The 16,715-nt window shown below is 35.8% G+C and overlaps 1 protein-coding gene across 1 annotated transcript in view; it reads right to left on the bottom strand.

Annotated features, from left to right (window-relative positions):
• The window catches only part of LRP1B (LDL receptor related protein 1B), a 1,985,448-nt gene that overhangs the window by 88,052 nt on the left and 1,880,681 nt on the right, over positions 1-16,715 (bottom strand). Inside the window, exons 78-79 of the mRNA XM_044242553.1 lie at positions 9,366-9,589; positions 8,553-8,659 (exon numbers count right to left, since the gene is read on the bottom strand). Coding sequence (XP_044098488.1) covers positions 8,553-8,659; positions 9,366-9,589 — 331 coding nt within the window. The remainder of the gene's footprint in view (positions 1-8,552; positions 8,660-9,365; positions 9,590-16,715) is intronic.

Below are 16,715 nucleotides of genomic sequence, written 5' to 3'. Positions count from 1 at the left end.
ATTGGATATTAAATTTGTTAACTGTAGAAAAAAAGAAAAGAAACGTGTGCCATGCAATCTAATTACCAATATTGTTGCTTTAGATTCCGCAGCAGTAAATAATTTATCAAAAATGTCCTATATTGCCTTATTAGTCTAGGTTTGTCTAAGACATACCCATCTTTATCAGCTCCGGTCACATATTTTACTATTGGATGGTATTACAGCTAGATAAAAATTATATAACAAAGCTTTCAGATGAGTGGAGTTTATACGCCCAAAATCCACAAATCGATGATTTTGATTTTTCCTTAAGCCCTTTAATAAAAGAGATAGTCTTTTAAATTAAAAAGTTAATAAAGGAATCAACTAACTTCTCTTGTTATAGAGATGAGAGTGAATTTTATATGAAAGAACAAGTTCATTTCTATCTTTAAAATATCACATCTCCTTTTTGTCTTTAATAAAGTACCAATAATAAAATGAAAAAAAAAATCAATTCCCAAGAAAGTCATTTTTTTAGCTGAACTGGGAATGATGGATATTTGGAACCAAGTCTGTGTAAATACAGAAAATTTAAAATAAAGTGCCATTTGGGCTAATCTAGCATTATGGAATCACAATTTGGAAGTCTTTTAAAAGATAAAGACAGGCTCACTAAGTTTTAGGAATGTATAATAATAAACCTAGTTATATAGTCGTTTTCTTAACATTTCCCATGATATCAAAGGCTATGATTACATTTTAGGGATTTTTGAATCTCACTTTAGGTGAACTCTGAAAATTTCCAAGATCCTCCCACTAATTCCCCAATTTCCACTATGGTCTTAAAGGGAAAAAAAAAAAGAAGGAGGAGGAAAGAAAACGTTAAAGCAAAATCTTACGAGAAATGGCCATAATACCAATGTGATAGTTAAGAGAGAACAGCTGGAGAGTAATAAATTAAAATCATTGTATTTCCAGAAATAGAGAAAAAGACTATATACGTTCTGTGCTAAAGGAAAGCCAATATTTGTAAGGTAGTATTAGCCAGCAAGTGTGCAAACCATATTCTTGATTTAAAAGGTGATAAAAAGGATCTAAAAGCTGAAAATATTTACCTCTATGTCAAATTTATTTAAAAAATTGTTAAAAGTATTTTTTGAAGGGTGGCTGAGTGGCTCAGTTGGTTAAGCATCTGTCTTCAGCTCAGGTCACGATTCCAGGGTCCTGGGATAGAGTACCACTTAAGGCTCCCTGCTCATCGAGGTGTCTGCTTCTCTCTCTCATTCTCCCTCTGTGCTTTCCCTCACTCACTCTCTCAAATAAATAAATAAAGTCTTTTTAAAAAGTATTCTTTGAAGTAGTTTGCCTACTTACAGTCTTAGATTCCAAATTAAAGTTACACACACACACACACACACCCCCTTATCTGAGTGTTAGTAAAATAAATGGATTAAGGAGTTCCAAAAATAGCTTTAATTTTTTTTCCATTTTATTTTATTTAAATTCAATTAATTAACATGTAGTATATTATTAGTTTCAGAGATAGATTTCAGTGTATATAGCACCCAGGCCTCCTTGTATCACGTGCCTTTCCTAATCCCCATCACCCAGTTACCCCAACCTACCTCCCCTCCAGCAACCCTCAGTCCAATTGTTGAGAGTCTCTTACAGTTTATTTCCCTCTCTGGTTTCAGCTTATTTTATTTTTCCCTCCCTTCTCCTATGATCCTCTTGCTTTACCCACTTCATTTAACTAGAGACCTTTGTTGTCCAAGGAAAAAAGAATTTGCAATCAGTAATTATAACCAGTGCATGGTCAATGTGTATTTCTTCAAAATCTCAGAAATTGCCAGGATTTGGCAACATAAATAAACTTCTAGGTATCAAATAAAATGTTATTCAAATCAAACTCATAATCTTACATGCTCTCTTACTGGAGGGAGAACTGGAAAGTGTCCTTACCTGACCCATTATTCATTAACCCAATATATATTCATAAGACACTTCTCTTGCACTATGCACTGTCAGGTACTAGGTATGTAGCAAAGAACAAAATAGATCGTGTTCCTAATCTCATGGAGCATGCTACTCAACCACCACACAATGGATTGAATCAGAAGATAAATTACACTTTTTGTTTTTAACCTAGTGTCTAATAAAATAAACAAGTATGCCCTTTGTCAAAAGAGGCTATAAAACCATCCTATGGGTTAGAGTGTTAAAAACTGTAGGCGTTCATCTCTTCACTCATTCCGTACATAATTACTCTAAAGCACACATCAAGTAGGGGCATTGTAATACTCTTCAGTATACATATAAACACAAGTAATTGTTTTGATTTAAGTTGTTTTTGGTCTTACTGGATACACAGAATATACAAGAAAGAGTTCCTCCTCTACCATATCATTTGAAGCAGTAGATGATGAAGTATCATCTATGGAGATAATGAGTGCTATGAAAGCCCAGAGAACTGAGATATTTTCATCATGGTTTTGGAAAGTCTGTAACGGCAGTGCTTGTAGTGAGCAAACATAATGCTAGCTAAGTGGTGGACTAACTATTCAACTGGACAGTAAAATTCTAACCCTGAAATACAAGGGTTATCTCAAGGGATAGACAGACATATCTGTTCCTCTTGCTGTTCATTCCTGTGGATATGATCTACACCCTATGAAAGTACAGAGTCTCATCAAATGTGTTGCAATTCCATGCATATATTCATTCATGAATTCAGAAATGAAAGACAGAATTTCCAATGAACCCAAAATGTAAAGAACAGCATATCGCACCTGGAGAGAAACAGAAGTGTCATTATAGTTACTGATTTCAATATACTAATATTGGAGTCAGGGCAAATATTTATCAACATACACCAAGGAAAAAGACCAAGAAAAAATGGTATAAGTAAGTCTTAAGATGTTTCTGGGAAGACAGAAGTAACAAACATACATCGGTAGAAGGATATCTCAGGGGTACATATGCATGAGTACACGGGCCTCTCCACATAGAAGGTGTGCACATAGAGAGAGGTAGAACAATGACTAATTCATTGCCAACTCTTTGTTATCGCTCTCTAGTACTATGCTATTTATGAAGTCTAAATTATCTATTATTTCCTAAAGCTCGCATGAGATTTGTTCTTGACTCATTTTTATATCAATAACATTTAGCATAACAATACTCAGGAGTTATTAATCACTGTAAAGACAACATTGGGAGATGCTTCGCCTGATAGAATAAAATCTTGCTTAGGAATACAAAACCAGCATTTCCAATATGAAGAAAGTCACTTATTAAGCAAGGAGGCATGAAGTAATAGAGTTTTATATATGGCTTGTGGATTTTTAAAAATCTTACAGAATTCTAATTGATATACAATGAGAAAATGAATCAAATTAACAAAATATACTAAATGACATTTTAAAATATGAATAAAAATAATTATCAGTGCTAGGGAGTTATGGAATTATATGGAATTACATTATATGGAATAAAATGAGGCTTTAGCATAATACATGACATATTGTTTTGAATAATTATTCTTAGCTTGTTAGATATTAAAGGAATTATGTTAATTAATTATATTGGTTTTAACATCTGATTTAAATTAATTGTTACAGGGATGCCTGGATGGCTCAGTTAGTTAAGCATCTGCTTTTAGCTCAGGTTATGACCCCAGGTTACTCAGGTGTTGGGCTCCCCATTTAGTGGGGAGCCTGCTCCTATCTCCCCCTCTGTTCCGCCATGCTTGTGCTCTATCCCTCTCTCTCAAATAAATAAATAAAATCTTTAAAAAAATACATTGTTATGAATTCTCTATAAGGTTAGTATTATCACATACATTTTATAAATAAGAAACTTGATCCTCAGAAGTTTACACAGGCTGCTCAGTTTTAACTCAAGCTTATATAAATGGAGCGCTTATGCCCTTCCTGCTAATTTATAGTTTCTCTATGTAAGTCACTATGATATTCCCAATAAGGTCTACATCTTTCTTTTGAAATTAATTTTTCAGCTGTAGTGACACTGAAATCTGTTGCTTTGTTCCAACTGCTCAAACACCCTTGCAGTCTTCGATGCTGACTGGGTCTCTTCTTCTTCTTCTTCTTTTAAAGATTTTATTGATTTATTTGACAGAGAGAGAGATCACAGGCAGGTAGAGAGAGAGGGGGAAACAGGCTCCCCACTGAGCAGACAGCCCCATGTGGTGCTCCATCCCAGGACCCTGAGCTCATAACCTGAGCCGCAGGCAGAGGCTTAACCCACTGAACCACCCAGGCACCAGATGACTGGGTCTTTTTTAAATATAAGCATCTCACAAAATTTTACCCTAAGAAGCCTCTTTGTTTTCCCCTCCCTTGTCCATCTTAACAACTCCAGCAGGTTTAAATATCAGCTTTCTTTGCTAATTTCCCAAACCTTAAGCTTAAACCCTAAGCTTTAAGCTCCAGAAATAAATTTTCAATTATCTGTGCCATCTCTCCCACTGACTGACTCAGCCGGGGTCACATCCACACCTTCAACACTTGCCTGTGACTGACAGCACCACACAGTGGGCTCAAGGGCACCTTCTCAAGGTTCTACTCTGTAGACCTAATAATGTCACATGGAAAACTCCTCTCCATCATTTCCAACTTTTTTTTTTTTAAGATTTTATTTGAGAGAGAGAGTGCGTGCACAAGAGCAGGAGAGCCGGAGAGCAAGGGCAAGGTGTGGGGGGTTAGTGGGGGGAGAGTGAAGGGAGAAGCAGGCTTCCTGCTGAGCAAGGAGCCCCATGAGGGGCTCGATCCCAGGGTCCTAGGATCATGACCTGAACTGAAGGCAGGTGCTTAACCGACTGAGCCACCCAGGTGCCCCCATTTCTGACCCTTTTTCCTGCTCTATTAACACTCTCTTTTCCATAGCACAAAACACTTTGTAACTTACTCTGTAATTTACATTTTAAAACATTATATTTTTACTATATAACCACTAGAAGAAGAGGGACCTGTTGTTCACTCCTCTATTCCAAATGCCTAACATTACCTCTGACACATAGTAGGCACACAAAAAAGTATTAGTTGGATGAGTGAATAAATGGCTTCCAAGAGTCTGCTGCCTGTAAGTGAGGCAGAAGTTTTCAAAGCAGAGTTGCTGAGAAGAAAAGTCACACATACCCAGTCACATGGGCTAGAGAGCCCCACATCAACTCCTTTCTTGACATGTCCCTATGGATGTCTGCTCAGATCCTATTATCTACTTAACGTAAAGCAATAGTATTTGTTTTACGTGCTCTTTGACATCCTGCGTGGTCTGACCCCTACCCACCCCTCTGAGCCTTGTTTCATGATATTTTTCAATTTGTTTACTATACTCTGCCTTTACTACCTCAGGGCCTTCAAATCCATTCTTTACTTTGCATTGCAACATCATTCCCCATGTCTATGCCTTCATACAGTTTAGCAATTAACCTTAACCATCAGTAACTCAAAGAGCCTCTCCTCCCCACTATAATTAATGTGGCACCTGCTGCATGCTGACCCACTCCTCTCTATCAGACACATTTACACATACGAGCATTTGTGCATGCACACACACACACATGCACATACACTTTTTTGGTTTTTCTTTTTATGGTCCCCCACACTAGAATTTAAGCTCAGTGAATGCACAGATCCATATTTCTGATGACCACTAGTATCTAGCATATAGTGAGCATCCAATATTTTTTTAATGAAAGGAGAGATGGATGGATAAGTGAAGGAATAAGAAGATAATTATATGAATAGTTTTAATTTAATGACTTTTTGTCCCTCTTTGACACATTTTTTATCTCTTCCATTATTCTCATATGCATTTGGTAAATTCTACTATGCAAACTCGGCTTTGTCTCCCATACATTCTCCCCTTTTCCCCTGTTGCTATTCTAGTTATGCTATTCTCGGCTCTCCACAAGATCACTCAATGTATTGTTAGCTGGTCTCTTAGCTCTGTATTTATTTATTTCATTGGCACAATACTACCAAAGCAATAAGCCTGGAGACCTACCTTATTCACATCACTCTTTGAATCAAAATTGTACAGTGGTTCATTATTGACTCAAAAATCATGGCAGAACACCATGTTATTTAAAGTTCTCTAGTCTCAGTTCATTTTACATTACCTATCCTGTCCCCTTCTAGGTGTGCCATGACTCCAAATATCACAGAACGTGCTATGTGGCTTTACACTGCAGCTCCTGGCTTAGAGCTATGCCATTCAATGTATACAACAATATCCTTTGGTTGCCAGTGATAAAAAACAAAGTTTCAAGATAATAAGTTCCTTTCTGAAATCTCACAGGTAATAAGTAATCCCTCAGGATTCAAAACCAGATATATTTGACTTCAAAGAACAACTTTATAACATCTACACCATGATGGGTTATCTGCCCACCTCTCAAATGCCTACCTATCCTTCAATTACTTGTTCCAGTAACATTTTTCAGGTAGTTTTCCAGTCTTGGAGATAATACCAAATACTTGTCTACTACCTGCTGGTTTAGAGCTAAGGAATCATACTTGCCCTTCTTCCCCGGAGAACTGTGCTCAACTGACTGCAGCAGCCTCGCTGGGAAGTTAGAGCCCAAAGGTCAACCAATGACTGATGGAGCATATAAAACAGGACCCCTCCCTGCTGTGGAATTTATGTTCCAAAGCACATCCCCGGTGGCTCAAGACAAAAATGAGAGTTTCCATGAAACATAGTCTTTCTGGTATCTTTCCCTTTATCTCTCCATCTTTTACAGGTTTCTCCTGAACGACACTCCCCTCATAAATAATCTTTACAAGAATTCCTGTCTCAGGCCTTCCTAAGACCCCTCCAACAGGCAGTTCTAAAAATTGCTGCCAGAATCCTTCTTTAAGATGAAAATTATGTTACATATACTGTGGTTATGTTATTTATTAACATCACGGACCTTTTTTATAAAATTAATTTTGCAACTTTTCTGTAGGTCCAGAATTAGTTAAAAATAGAAAAGTTAAAAAGACAGTTAAGGTTCTTTTAAAAATGAAAATAGTATTTGAGCATCTTATGCCACTTGCCTCTTCAGTTGCCTCCCGTGTCTCCCCTTAAAGCTAGAATAAAATTCATTCCTTAACTGTCTGTTTGAGGTCCTAGATGATCTATACCTGGGCACCTGGGCAACCTCATTTCCAACATTTTCCTGAGTTGCTCATATGTTCCTAGGCATACTAACATCCCTGCTGTTTTTGACATATGCCAAGCTCACTCCTAACTCATAACATGCTGTTCTTTCTGTTTGGAATATGCTTACATATTCATATAGCTTCCTACCTCTATGATGTTCTTTTCTCAAATATCACCTTTGAGATGACTTTTTTGATAATCCTATTCATAATTCTACTCCCCCCCCCATAGTCCTCATTCTTTTTCACATAGCACTTATTAGTATCTGGCATGATTTATATTAAATATTCCATTCTCTGGAGGAAGGTAAGTTTCATGACAGTTGGTAATCTCTTCACAAGGGTTAGAACTTGTCTTCAGCATCTTGAACAATTTCTCACACTAGGTAGGTGCTCAATTGATACTTGTTAAATCAGTGACTGGAGACACACTTATGTAAATGAACTAATTCCCCAAAGACTGCTCCTTTCCATAAAGAGTAAAAACAATGTAGTTGAAGGAAAAATTCTATGGCACATTAACAGTTAATAAGAATATAGCTGCCAAATATAAATAAAATTGCAACTACATAAGATACTATAAAGCACAATTATTAAGTAATATGTACTTTAGACATGTATTCTCTCCTTTGGGGTATAGTGCCAAGGGACGTTGTGTATGGGATGAACAGGAAGGAGCCTTGAGGCTCCTTTAGTTCTGGAAATGTTTCATTGAAGAAGTGTTAAACTTAGACCTTATAAGGTGAGTAAGAACCATCTGGGTGCACAGAAGTCAGAAGCACATTCTAGATGGGGAGCCTGGGAGACAAATGCAATGGGAGAAAAACAGGCAAGTAGAACAAAGCACACAGGCTCCTGAGCAGTTGTGGGAATATAGGTAGTTTGGAGTGGTAGCTTAGATGACATGGCTGGGAGGGATATTAAAGCCTGATTAAAAAGAGCTGTGAATGAAAGGGCAAGGAATCATAATGTCTGCCTTTTACAGAAATTATTTGTTTTCCCACCTCTTTGCCCATTTAGGTTTTTTTGTTTTTTGTTTTTTTTTTTGCCCATTTAGTTTCTGATCCTCTAGGAATATTATCATCTGTCCCAGCATCATTAACATATATCAGTAAAAAATACCCTAATACATTATAAACTGTCAAAATCCCACATATGTGAAATCCTACAAATGGCCTTGCAACTTAGGCAATTTTCAAATAATATCCCCATAATATCACTGGCAATATGATAAGGCCTTGACTTTCAAGTTGGAAAAATACAACATGAAATGTTAATGACCTTCATAAAGTGATACTATAAATTATTTTATCTGCTTATAAAAATGATTATATTGCCAACAAACCTGGAAAGAATTGTAACACTAATATGCTGAACATATTGCTGCACATTCTAGACTGTGTCAGAAATACATCATACCTGTGGGTCTTTGCAGATTCTTTTGTACTAAAATCCTTCTCAGAGTACCGTCCATGGCTGCTTCTTCTATGTGGGAGTGGTCCCCAATGACAGTCCAGTACATCATCCTGACGAGACAAGTCAAATGGATTAGCTTGCAGCTAACTCAGCTCTGCTCCTCAAAACAGTTTTCCTTCAGACCATGTGCATCAGAACCACCCCTGAGTCCCTGAAAATGCAGACTCCTGGACTCAACTCTAAACCTACAGACAGGGAATGTCCAATAAGAGCAGATGATTAGGACTTTTATTTAACATTTCTCTATTTTCCTTTTAGGTCACTGCCTGTAAATGAAAAAAGTAAAAGAGTAAAAAAAAGAACAATTCAAGCAAAGGAAAGGAAATATTTGTGTTAAAATTGTTTAAATTTGTTCATGTGTACACCTTCATCTTTTATTATCACAAATGGCCAAAATACTAATAATCCATACTTCATACGTTCAATATTATAGTTAATGTCTTGAAAATTCAATCTTAGGTTAACCATATTGGTTATGTGTTTATTGAAATGTCCACATAAGACACACACACACACACATTCATACATAGAATATATCATGCAGCAGGCTTTCAGGAAAACATGTATTTTGTGCCATGATTTGGTGTGAAAAGCTCATGCTCTTGTACAGAAGTAGAGGAAATTTTAGAAACCTTGTGAATCTATTATATGTTAAACATTTATTATAGAAGGAAAACTACAGAGAAGAGGTGGGAAAACAATCTCTAAAAATGATATGTGTATCAAGAAATATAAATAGTCAACTTGTTAACCTACCCTCTTTTAGGATTTACGGCGATAGCATAGGGTTCTCCAGCCATGTTTGTTAAGAGTCTGGTGCAGTTGGGGCCATTCAGCTGTCCTACATTGATAGAGTACCTCAGACTGGTCCAGTGAGTGGTGTAGTAACTGAACCAGTGCATTCTAGAATGATCAGTCCAATAAATATTTCCAGCAACCCAGTCAACTGCAATGTCCCTGGGCCTTTTAAATTCAGGACACTGAAAGAAAACAAAACAACACCACAGTATTTTCAAAAGCAAAGTGGTGGAGGGGAGGTCTGTATACATTAATATTGTATGGGAATAATATCAACATGGTCAGGTGTTTTATATAGGTTTTAAAAATATCTAAAATGTTCCGTTTTATTCTTAATTTTTATAGATATTATAATTTCCACAAATCTTAAATTTTTTTTTAATTTTTTTTTAAGATTTTATTTTATTTATTTGAGAGAGAGAGACAGTGAGAGAAAGCATGAGCGAGGAGAAGGTCAGAGGGAGAAGCAGACTCCCCATGGAGCTGGGAGCCTGATGTGGGACTCGATCCCGGGACTCCAGGATCACGCCCTGAGCCGGAGGCAGTCGTTTAACCAACTGCGCCACCCAGGCGTCCCAAATTTCCACAAATCTTAATTGCAATATTCATGGGAGTTTAACCTATCACTCCTTTTGTATAAACACCATCCTGTTAGACTATTTCTAGAATTGTAGACAGTTCACCTGTGACTTCTCCCAGTCAGGACTCTTCTGATACTAACCATAATTGTGATGTCTAACAAAATAGAATAGTTTAAGAAATCCATATAAATAGCATCATACTGTTCTATTTCTGACTTCTTTTATTCAACATTGTATCTATAAAATTCATTCATACTGTTGTATATGTCAGTTACTAATATTATTTTATGATGGGTAGTATTTCATTTTATGAATATGCTAACAGTTTTTTCACCATTTTACTGATGATATCTATTTGGATTATTTATAACGTTAGGCCACTGAACTGAAGCCATGAATATTCTTGTACATGCATTTTGGTGGACATAAAAATTCATTTCTGTTGAGTATTTAACAAGGAATAGAATTGGTGAGTCTTAAGGTATACATATACTTAGCTTGGGTAGATACTGCTAGTATTTTTTTTTTCAAAAAGTTTTTTACCAATATACACTCTTTTAAGCAATTTAAGGAAGTTCCAGTTTTTCTGCATTCTCACCATATATAATTTGATTTAAAAATTGAAAAAAATATTAGTAAATGTGAACTCATTTAGAAAGGTACTGTACTTAAACATATTTTAAGGAAAGTTACAATATATCTCAGTTACAATAAATTAAAGTTACAATATATTAAATGCACAAGCTTGGATTTTCTGCTTTATATTGTATTATTGAGTTATTGTAAGACAGAAAAGTAAAGGAGTTCTTTGCAAATAGACAGTGAGGAAAATAACATACACTCTGTGCCCTTCAATTAACTTGGACAATTCAAGTAGGAACTAGTGTCATAATTAATTTGACATGGTCAGGTTTATTGTGCATAACCAAAAGTGAGAAAGGATACCCAGGGGTATTATATCATGAATGGAAACAATTATTTTAAGGTGATTATGACTAGACATGTGGTCAATGTGTAAGAGCATCATTAGGACCTGGCAACCAGTGGAAATATGGGTTTTTAACACATGATAGTTTCTTGAGTGAATTACTAGTGAACAAATTTTACTGAAAGGAAGAGGAACTGAACTCAAAAAAGAACATGAGATGCCAATAAACAAGAATTACAAGCCACTGCCTGCTGTGTGATTACTGGGATCTCAGGGAAGGAAAATGCGGCCTGAACTAAGCACAGAACCCATAGAAATTCCTAACAACTTTTATTATCAGTCCTTTCACATATTGATTTAAAAACTGAAATTATGAATAGTTACCTATTTCTCAACTCTAACAATAGGTACTATCCATCTACCCAGTGATAGTAGCTTAGTGATGTTTAACAAAAAGCACTCTGCAATACAATATGCTTTAGAAACACAATATAAATAATAGTCACAGGTGGGCAGAACATAAATATTTGTCCTAGCTAAACCACAAAATTATTTTCAAATGTTCCAGTATTTAAATTAACTGTAATTTTCCCCCTGATTTGGCAGTGTTTGAAAGTAAATATATGAACAAATGGCATGGACATGTCAGTGTAAGTCATAAATTTATAAATATGACAGATTATGGAGAAAATAACCATTATAAGCTGTTTAGAGTTATCATCTTCTAACACTAGTAAAGCAAACCCTCAACATGCAAAAAAATATGATATTGGTTATCTGGCATGAGCATGGAAAAATACCTAGTTTCCCTTTATCCGATGTAAATACACACACGATTTCTTATCCTAATAATATCCTTGCTAAAATAGGACAAATTCCATGCAAAGTTCCTCTTTTTGAATTTAGGATTTTCATTTTGTTTTACTCATTTAAAAAAAAAAGTCTGATTATCTTTCCATTCTATACTTCTACACATGGACTGTGGACAATTAAAAACCCAAATTCTTTATTTTCATAGAACATGCAGAAGATTGATTAAGTGATACTATGTCAAGTATGCAGGTTTGTGAAGATTCTACTAATGGCAAATTCTAGAAGTATAAATCAGATTTATGTCATATTACTAGGATAAAAAATACGGCTAAGGGGAAGGGAAAAATGTTACTTTCCAATGTGAAGCACAGAGATACCGATGGAGTCATTTAAATGTATACATTTATATTCTGGTTCCCTGATCAAGAGATCCCCAATGTCATTCCAGTATCAACTAAAGTAGTTAGAATATGGGGTAAAGGACACCACACCCGATAAATTCAACCTATGGACATAAATCCTCAGTGACAAGATGATTCTCAGAGAATAGTGGCATCAGGGTGAAGATGTTACCCGATGTTCATCTTCATCAATTTCACAACATACCGAATGCTCAATGATTCTCAACAATGAAGAGAAAAGAACTGAACAGAAAAAGCAATAACAAGAAAGCAACAGGATGCTCCTATTTTCAAGGAAACTAAGACCGAAATCATATCACCCTTTATATCATATCAAATCACCGTTTATAGGGGCCCCTGGGTGGCTCAGTGGGTTAAGCCTCTGTCTTTGGCTCAGGTCATGGTCTCAGGGTCCTGGGATCGAGCTCTGCATAGGGCTTTCTGCTCAGAAACAGGGAGCCTGTTTCCCCCTCTTCCTCTGCCTGCCTCTCTGTCTACTTGTAATCTCTCTTTCCATCACTGTGTCAAATAAATAAATAAAATATATTTTTTAAAATATATTTTTTTAAAAATCACCCCTTATATTGGGCTCCATAGGAATGAAATAATACCCCCCCTTCTGCCCACAGCTTGACCAGGATTGTGAATAGTATTAGCCATATAAAAGGGACTCTAGTAGTAAATGGATGTTGGCTGGAGAGTGGAAGGTAGAAATTCCTGTCAGATCTTGATACGATAAAAAGAGAATTTATGGAGAGGTTCAAAATCAAACGAGTACAAAAGGGCAAAGTAAAAGTAAACTGAGGTTCTGGGGCGTGGAATGGAGTCTGACATGGGACAATAGAAATGGGAAAGCTAAGCCATTTGCTTCCAAAGAGGTGAAAAACAAAACAAAACAAACATCAGATTCAAAAGAAAAAGAAAATATAAAACTCTTATTGCCCTTTTGGCTAGCTTACTAGACAGATCGGCCTATGAACTAGAGGCACTAATGAAATATGTCGTGTTGAAGAGACTATAGAGGCAAGTGGTTACCCTGACAACAAAAGATGTTACTCATATTATTGCACAAAGTGGAAGACACATTTTGACTGCTTTCTCCAGACAGATGATTTCTTTCCTAATAAGCTCTCTAAATACACAGCCAAAGTTTTGAGGCCTGAGGCATTCTTCCTTGTGGAGATATATTAGTCCAATGAATGAAACACTTAAATCTTACAGAAAAATTGGCAGCTTGATTGTAACAAAATTAGAGGTTACTACTTTAAACTACTAATCCTTTACAACTGTGGATTGCAAGGTATCAGTCACAATTCCAGCTTCAGGAAACTAAAGATATAAGTCACTGGAGACATTTGATTTAAATTAAGGAAAGAGGAAAACCTATGAAGTGGGACTTCAAGCATTTGAACCATGGAAATACTGCCATCTTTCTAAAAAAAAATTCCTATAGTTAACAATATACTTTAGGAAAATACAGTTAACATGAGGGTAGATTGAAGTAGTCACATATTTTATCTATGTTATTTTTGCATCTAAGAAGAGAAAATTTGGTTTATATTACTAAAGTTAATTATCCTATAATGTAATACTATTAAAAAAAGATGTGAAGCCACTCTAAAGATATGTGTGTGTGTGTGTGTGTGTGTGTGTGTGTGTTTCATTTCACTAACTGAAAAAGCTATTTACACTCTTGGCCCATAATTTATCAATCAGATTAAATTCTCACAAACCAGGAAATAGAAGTAAAATAATGACTATGCAAATTCTGAACATTACTAAATTATATGACTTAATATTATAAGATATGTAGATATATATTATTTCAATCTAGAAGCTCATACAGCAATGGGGAAATCCAAAAAAAGTGAAGAAAAAGTTACACTTGGAACTAGAATCTATAAGAGTTCCTAAAACACTTCAGGAAGGAAATTTCTGCTTTCTACCTACAATTTATTCTGAAGCACAGGTTATTTCAATCTGGGTAATTTTAAACCTCTATTTATCTACCTTAAGACCATGTCTACCTGGCACAAACTCTTCTTGGAGGAGGGGCGCTTGGGTGGCTTGGTGGGTTAAAGCCTCAGCCTTTGGCTCAGGTCATGATCCCAGGATCCTGGGATCAGGCCCCACATCGGGCTCTCTGCTCGGCGGGGAGCCTGCTTCCCCCTCTCTCTGCCTGCCTCTCTGCCTACTTGTGATCTCTTTCTGTCAAATAAATAAATGAAATCTTTTTAAAAGGGGCGCCTGGGTGGCTCAGTGGGTTAAAGCCTCTGCCTTCGGCTCAGGTCATGATCCCAGGTCGTGGGATCGAGCCCCGCATCAGGTTCTCTGCTCATCTGGAGGCCTGCTTCCTCCTCTCTTCTCTGCCTATTTGTGATCTCTGTCAAATAAACAAATAAAATCTTAAAAAAAAACAAAAAAAAAAACCCAAAACTCTTCTTGGGAGGAAAAGAAACTATATAATTCTTGGACAATTTCCAAAAAAGACCACATTTATCTTTGGATTATAGACTCAAATTTGAATGTGACTTTATTTATTTATTTATTTATTTATTTATTTTTTAGCACACTTAGTGTTCTTTAAACTTATTCATCTCTTACCACTCCCCCCCAACAAGAAAAGAGCAAAACTGGCTATGAAAACCTTCTTCACACTATCAGGTAAAAAAAATATGGAAGATTTAAAAGCATATTAAATTTGGAAGCAGAAACATGGTATAAAACCCAATTCTAGTTTCTTCGTAAATTATGTGATGTATAAATAAAGGCTTTGGATTAGATTATCTGTAAAATTTTTCAGACTCTAAACATTAAATGATATAACAGTTTAAAATATTAACCATTCTATTAACCTGCATTTTACATAGCTTTAAGTATGTATCTAATGTTAACAGTGAATTTTCATGCATTAGTATGTGAAAAATTTGTTGGTACTTATGGGAGCAATTTTGATATCATCCTCTATGTGAGTGACCTAGAATTAAGGAATAAAGGTGTCTTCTGGCATTTACAATTTAAAAAAAGCATAACACTTGAGATGGAAGCAGAGCTATCTGAAAGCAGAGATTGCAAAATGGTAGATTGAGGACTAAATTTAAGTTCAAGTAAATAAAACTTTTAGGTATATTTTAAGTTTAATCTTAAGATATAACCTTAAATCAAGTTTTTTTTTTTTTTAGCATTTACTAAGTATTCATTGAACATTATATCAAAAACCAACAATGTAAAGAAAAAAAAGGACAAGTTTTTTTTTCTTAAAAATTAAGGATATAGGGGTGCCTGGGTGGCTCAGTGGGTTAAAGCCTCTGCCTTCAGTTCAGGTCATGATCCCAGGGTTCTGGGATCAAGCCCCACATTGGGCTCTCTGCTCAGCAGGGAGCCTGCTTCCTCCTCTCTCTCTGCCTGCTTCTCTGCCTATTGTGATCTGTCAAATAAATAAATAAATAAAATCTTTAAGAATTAAGGATATATAAGATAGTATATAAAAATCAGGGCAACATTCCAGAATAACAGAGTCAATCAGCTGTTGCCTCCTGATTTAATGGAACAAGAGGCATATGACCTCTTACCTGGGTCCCTAGTGTTATGTCAATCACTCATTTATTTTACCCATATAGCTGGTTTGCAGCCCTTGCCTTAAAGAGACAAAAGAAGTTGAACTTATTGGACAAATCATGTATCAGTAAAAAAGAGAGTTAAGATAGCAATAAACACATAGAAAAAGAATCACAGAAGCAAATATTGATACTGTCTCCAAAATCATTAAGTAAGCATCTTGTGGATGAACAGAAATATTCAGTATATGTAGGATATAGCTCTTTATGTACAAATTTGGCTCCTATGAAGAACTTTTGTATAAAGAACTTACACAGCTCAACACTAAAATGCCAAATAGTTCAATTAAAATTTGGGCAGAGGACATGGAAAGACAGGTTTTCAAAGAAGCCATACAGATGACCAATAGACACATGAAAAGATGCACGAATCATTAGGAAAATGCAAATCAAAATCACAATATCACCTCATGCCAGTGAGAATGGCTAAGCTCAAAAACACTAGAAACAACAAATGTTGGTAAGGATGTGGAAAAAAGGAACCCTCTTGCACTGTTGGTGGGAATTCAAATTGGTATAGCCACTATGGAAAACAGTATAGAGGTTCCCCCCAAAATTAAAAATAGAATCACCATATGATCCAGTAATTCCACTAGTGTGCATTTACTGAAATAAAACTAAAACACTAATTCAAAAATGCATCCCTATGTTTACTGTGGCATTATTACAATAACCAAGATATGGAAGCAACCTGAGTGTCCATCCATAGATGAATGGAAAAAGATGTGGTGTATATACACAATGGAATATTACTCAGATATAAAAAAAGATTTTGCAACAATGTGGATTGACCTAGAGGATATAATGGTAAGTGAAAGGAGTCAGAAAAAAAAATACCATAGGATTTCCACTCAAATGTAAAACTTAAGAAACAAAACAATTGAGCAAAGAGAAGAGATGAAAAAAACCCAAGTCTTAAACATAGAAAACAAAGTAGTGGTTGCTAAAGTGGGTAGGGGGGATTGGTG

Source organism: Neovison vison, chromosome 3 (assembly GCF_020171115.1).
Source record: "Neovison vison isolate M4711 chromosome 3, ASM_NN_V1, whole genome shotgun sequence".
In the NCBI taxonomy this organism is placed as follows: Eukaryota; Metazoa; Chordata; class Mammalia; order Carnivora; family Mustelidae; genus Neogale; species Neogale vison.
The sequence above is the reverse complement of the archived record's forward strand: the minus strand, read 5'-3'. Positions and strand labels throughout refer to the sequence as shown.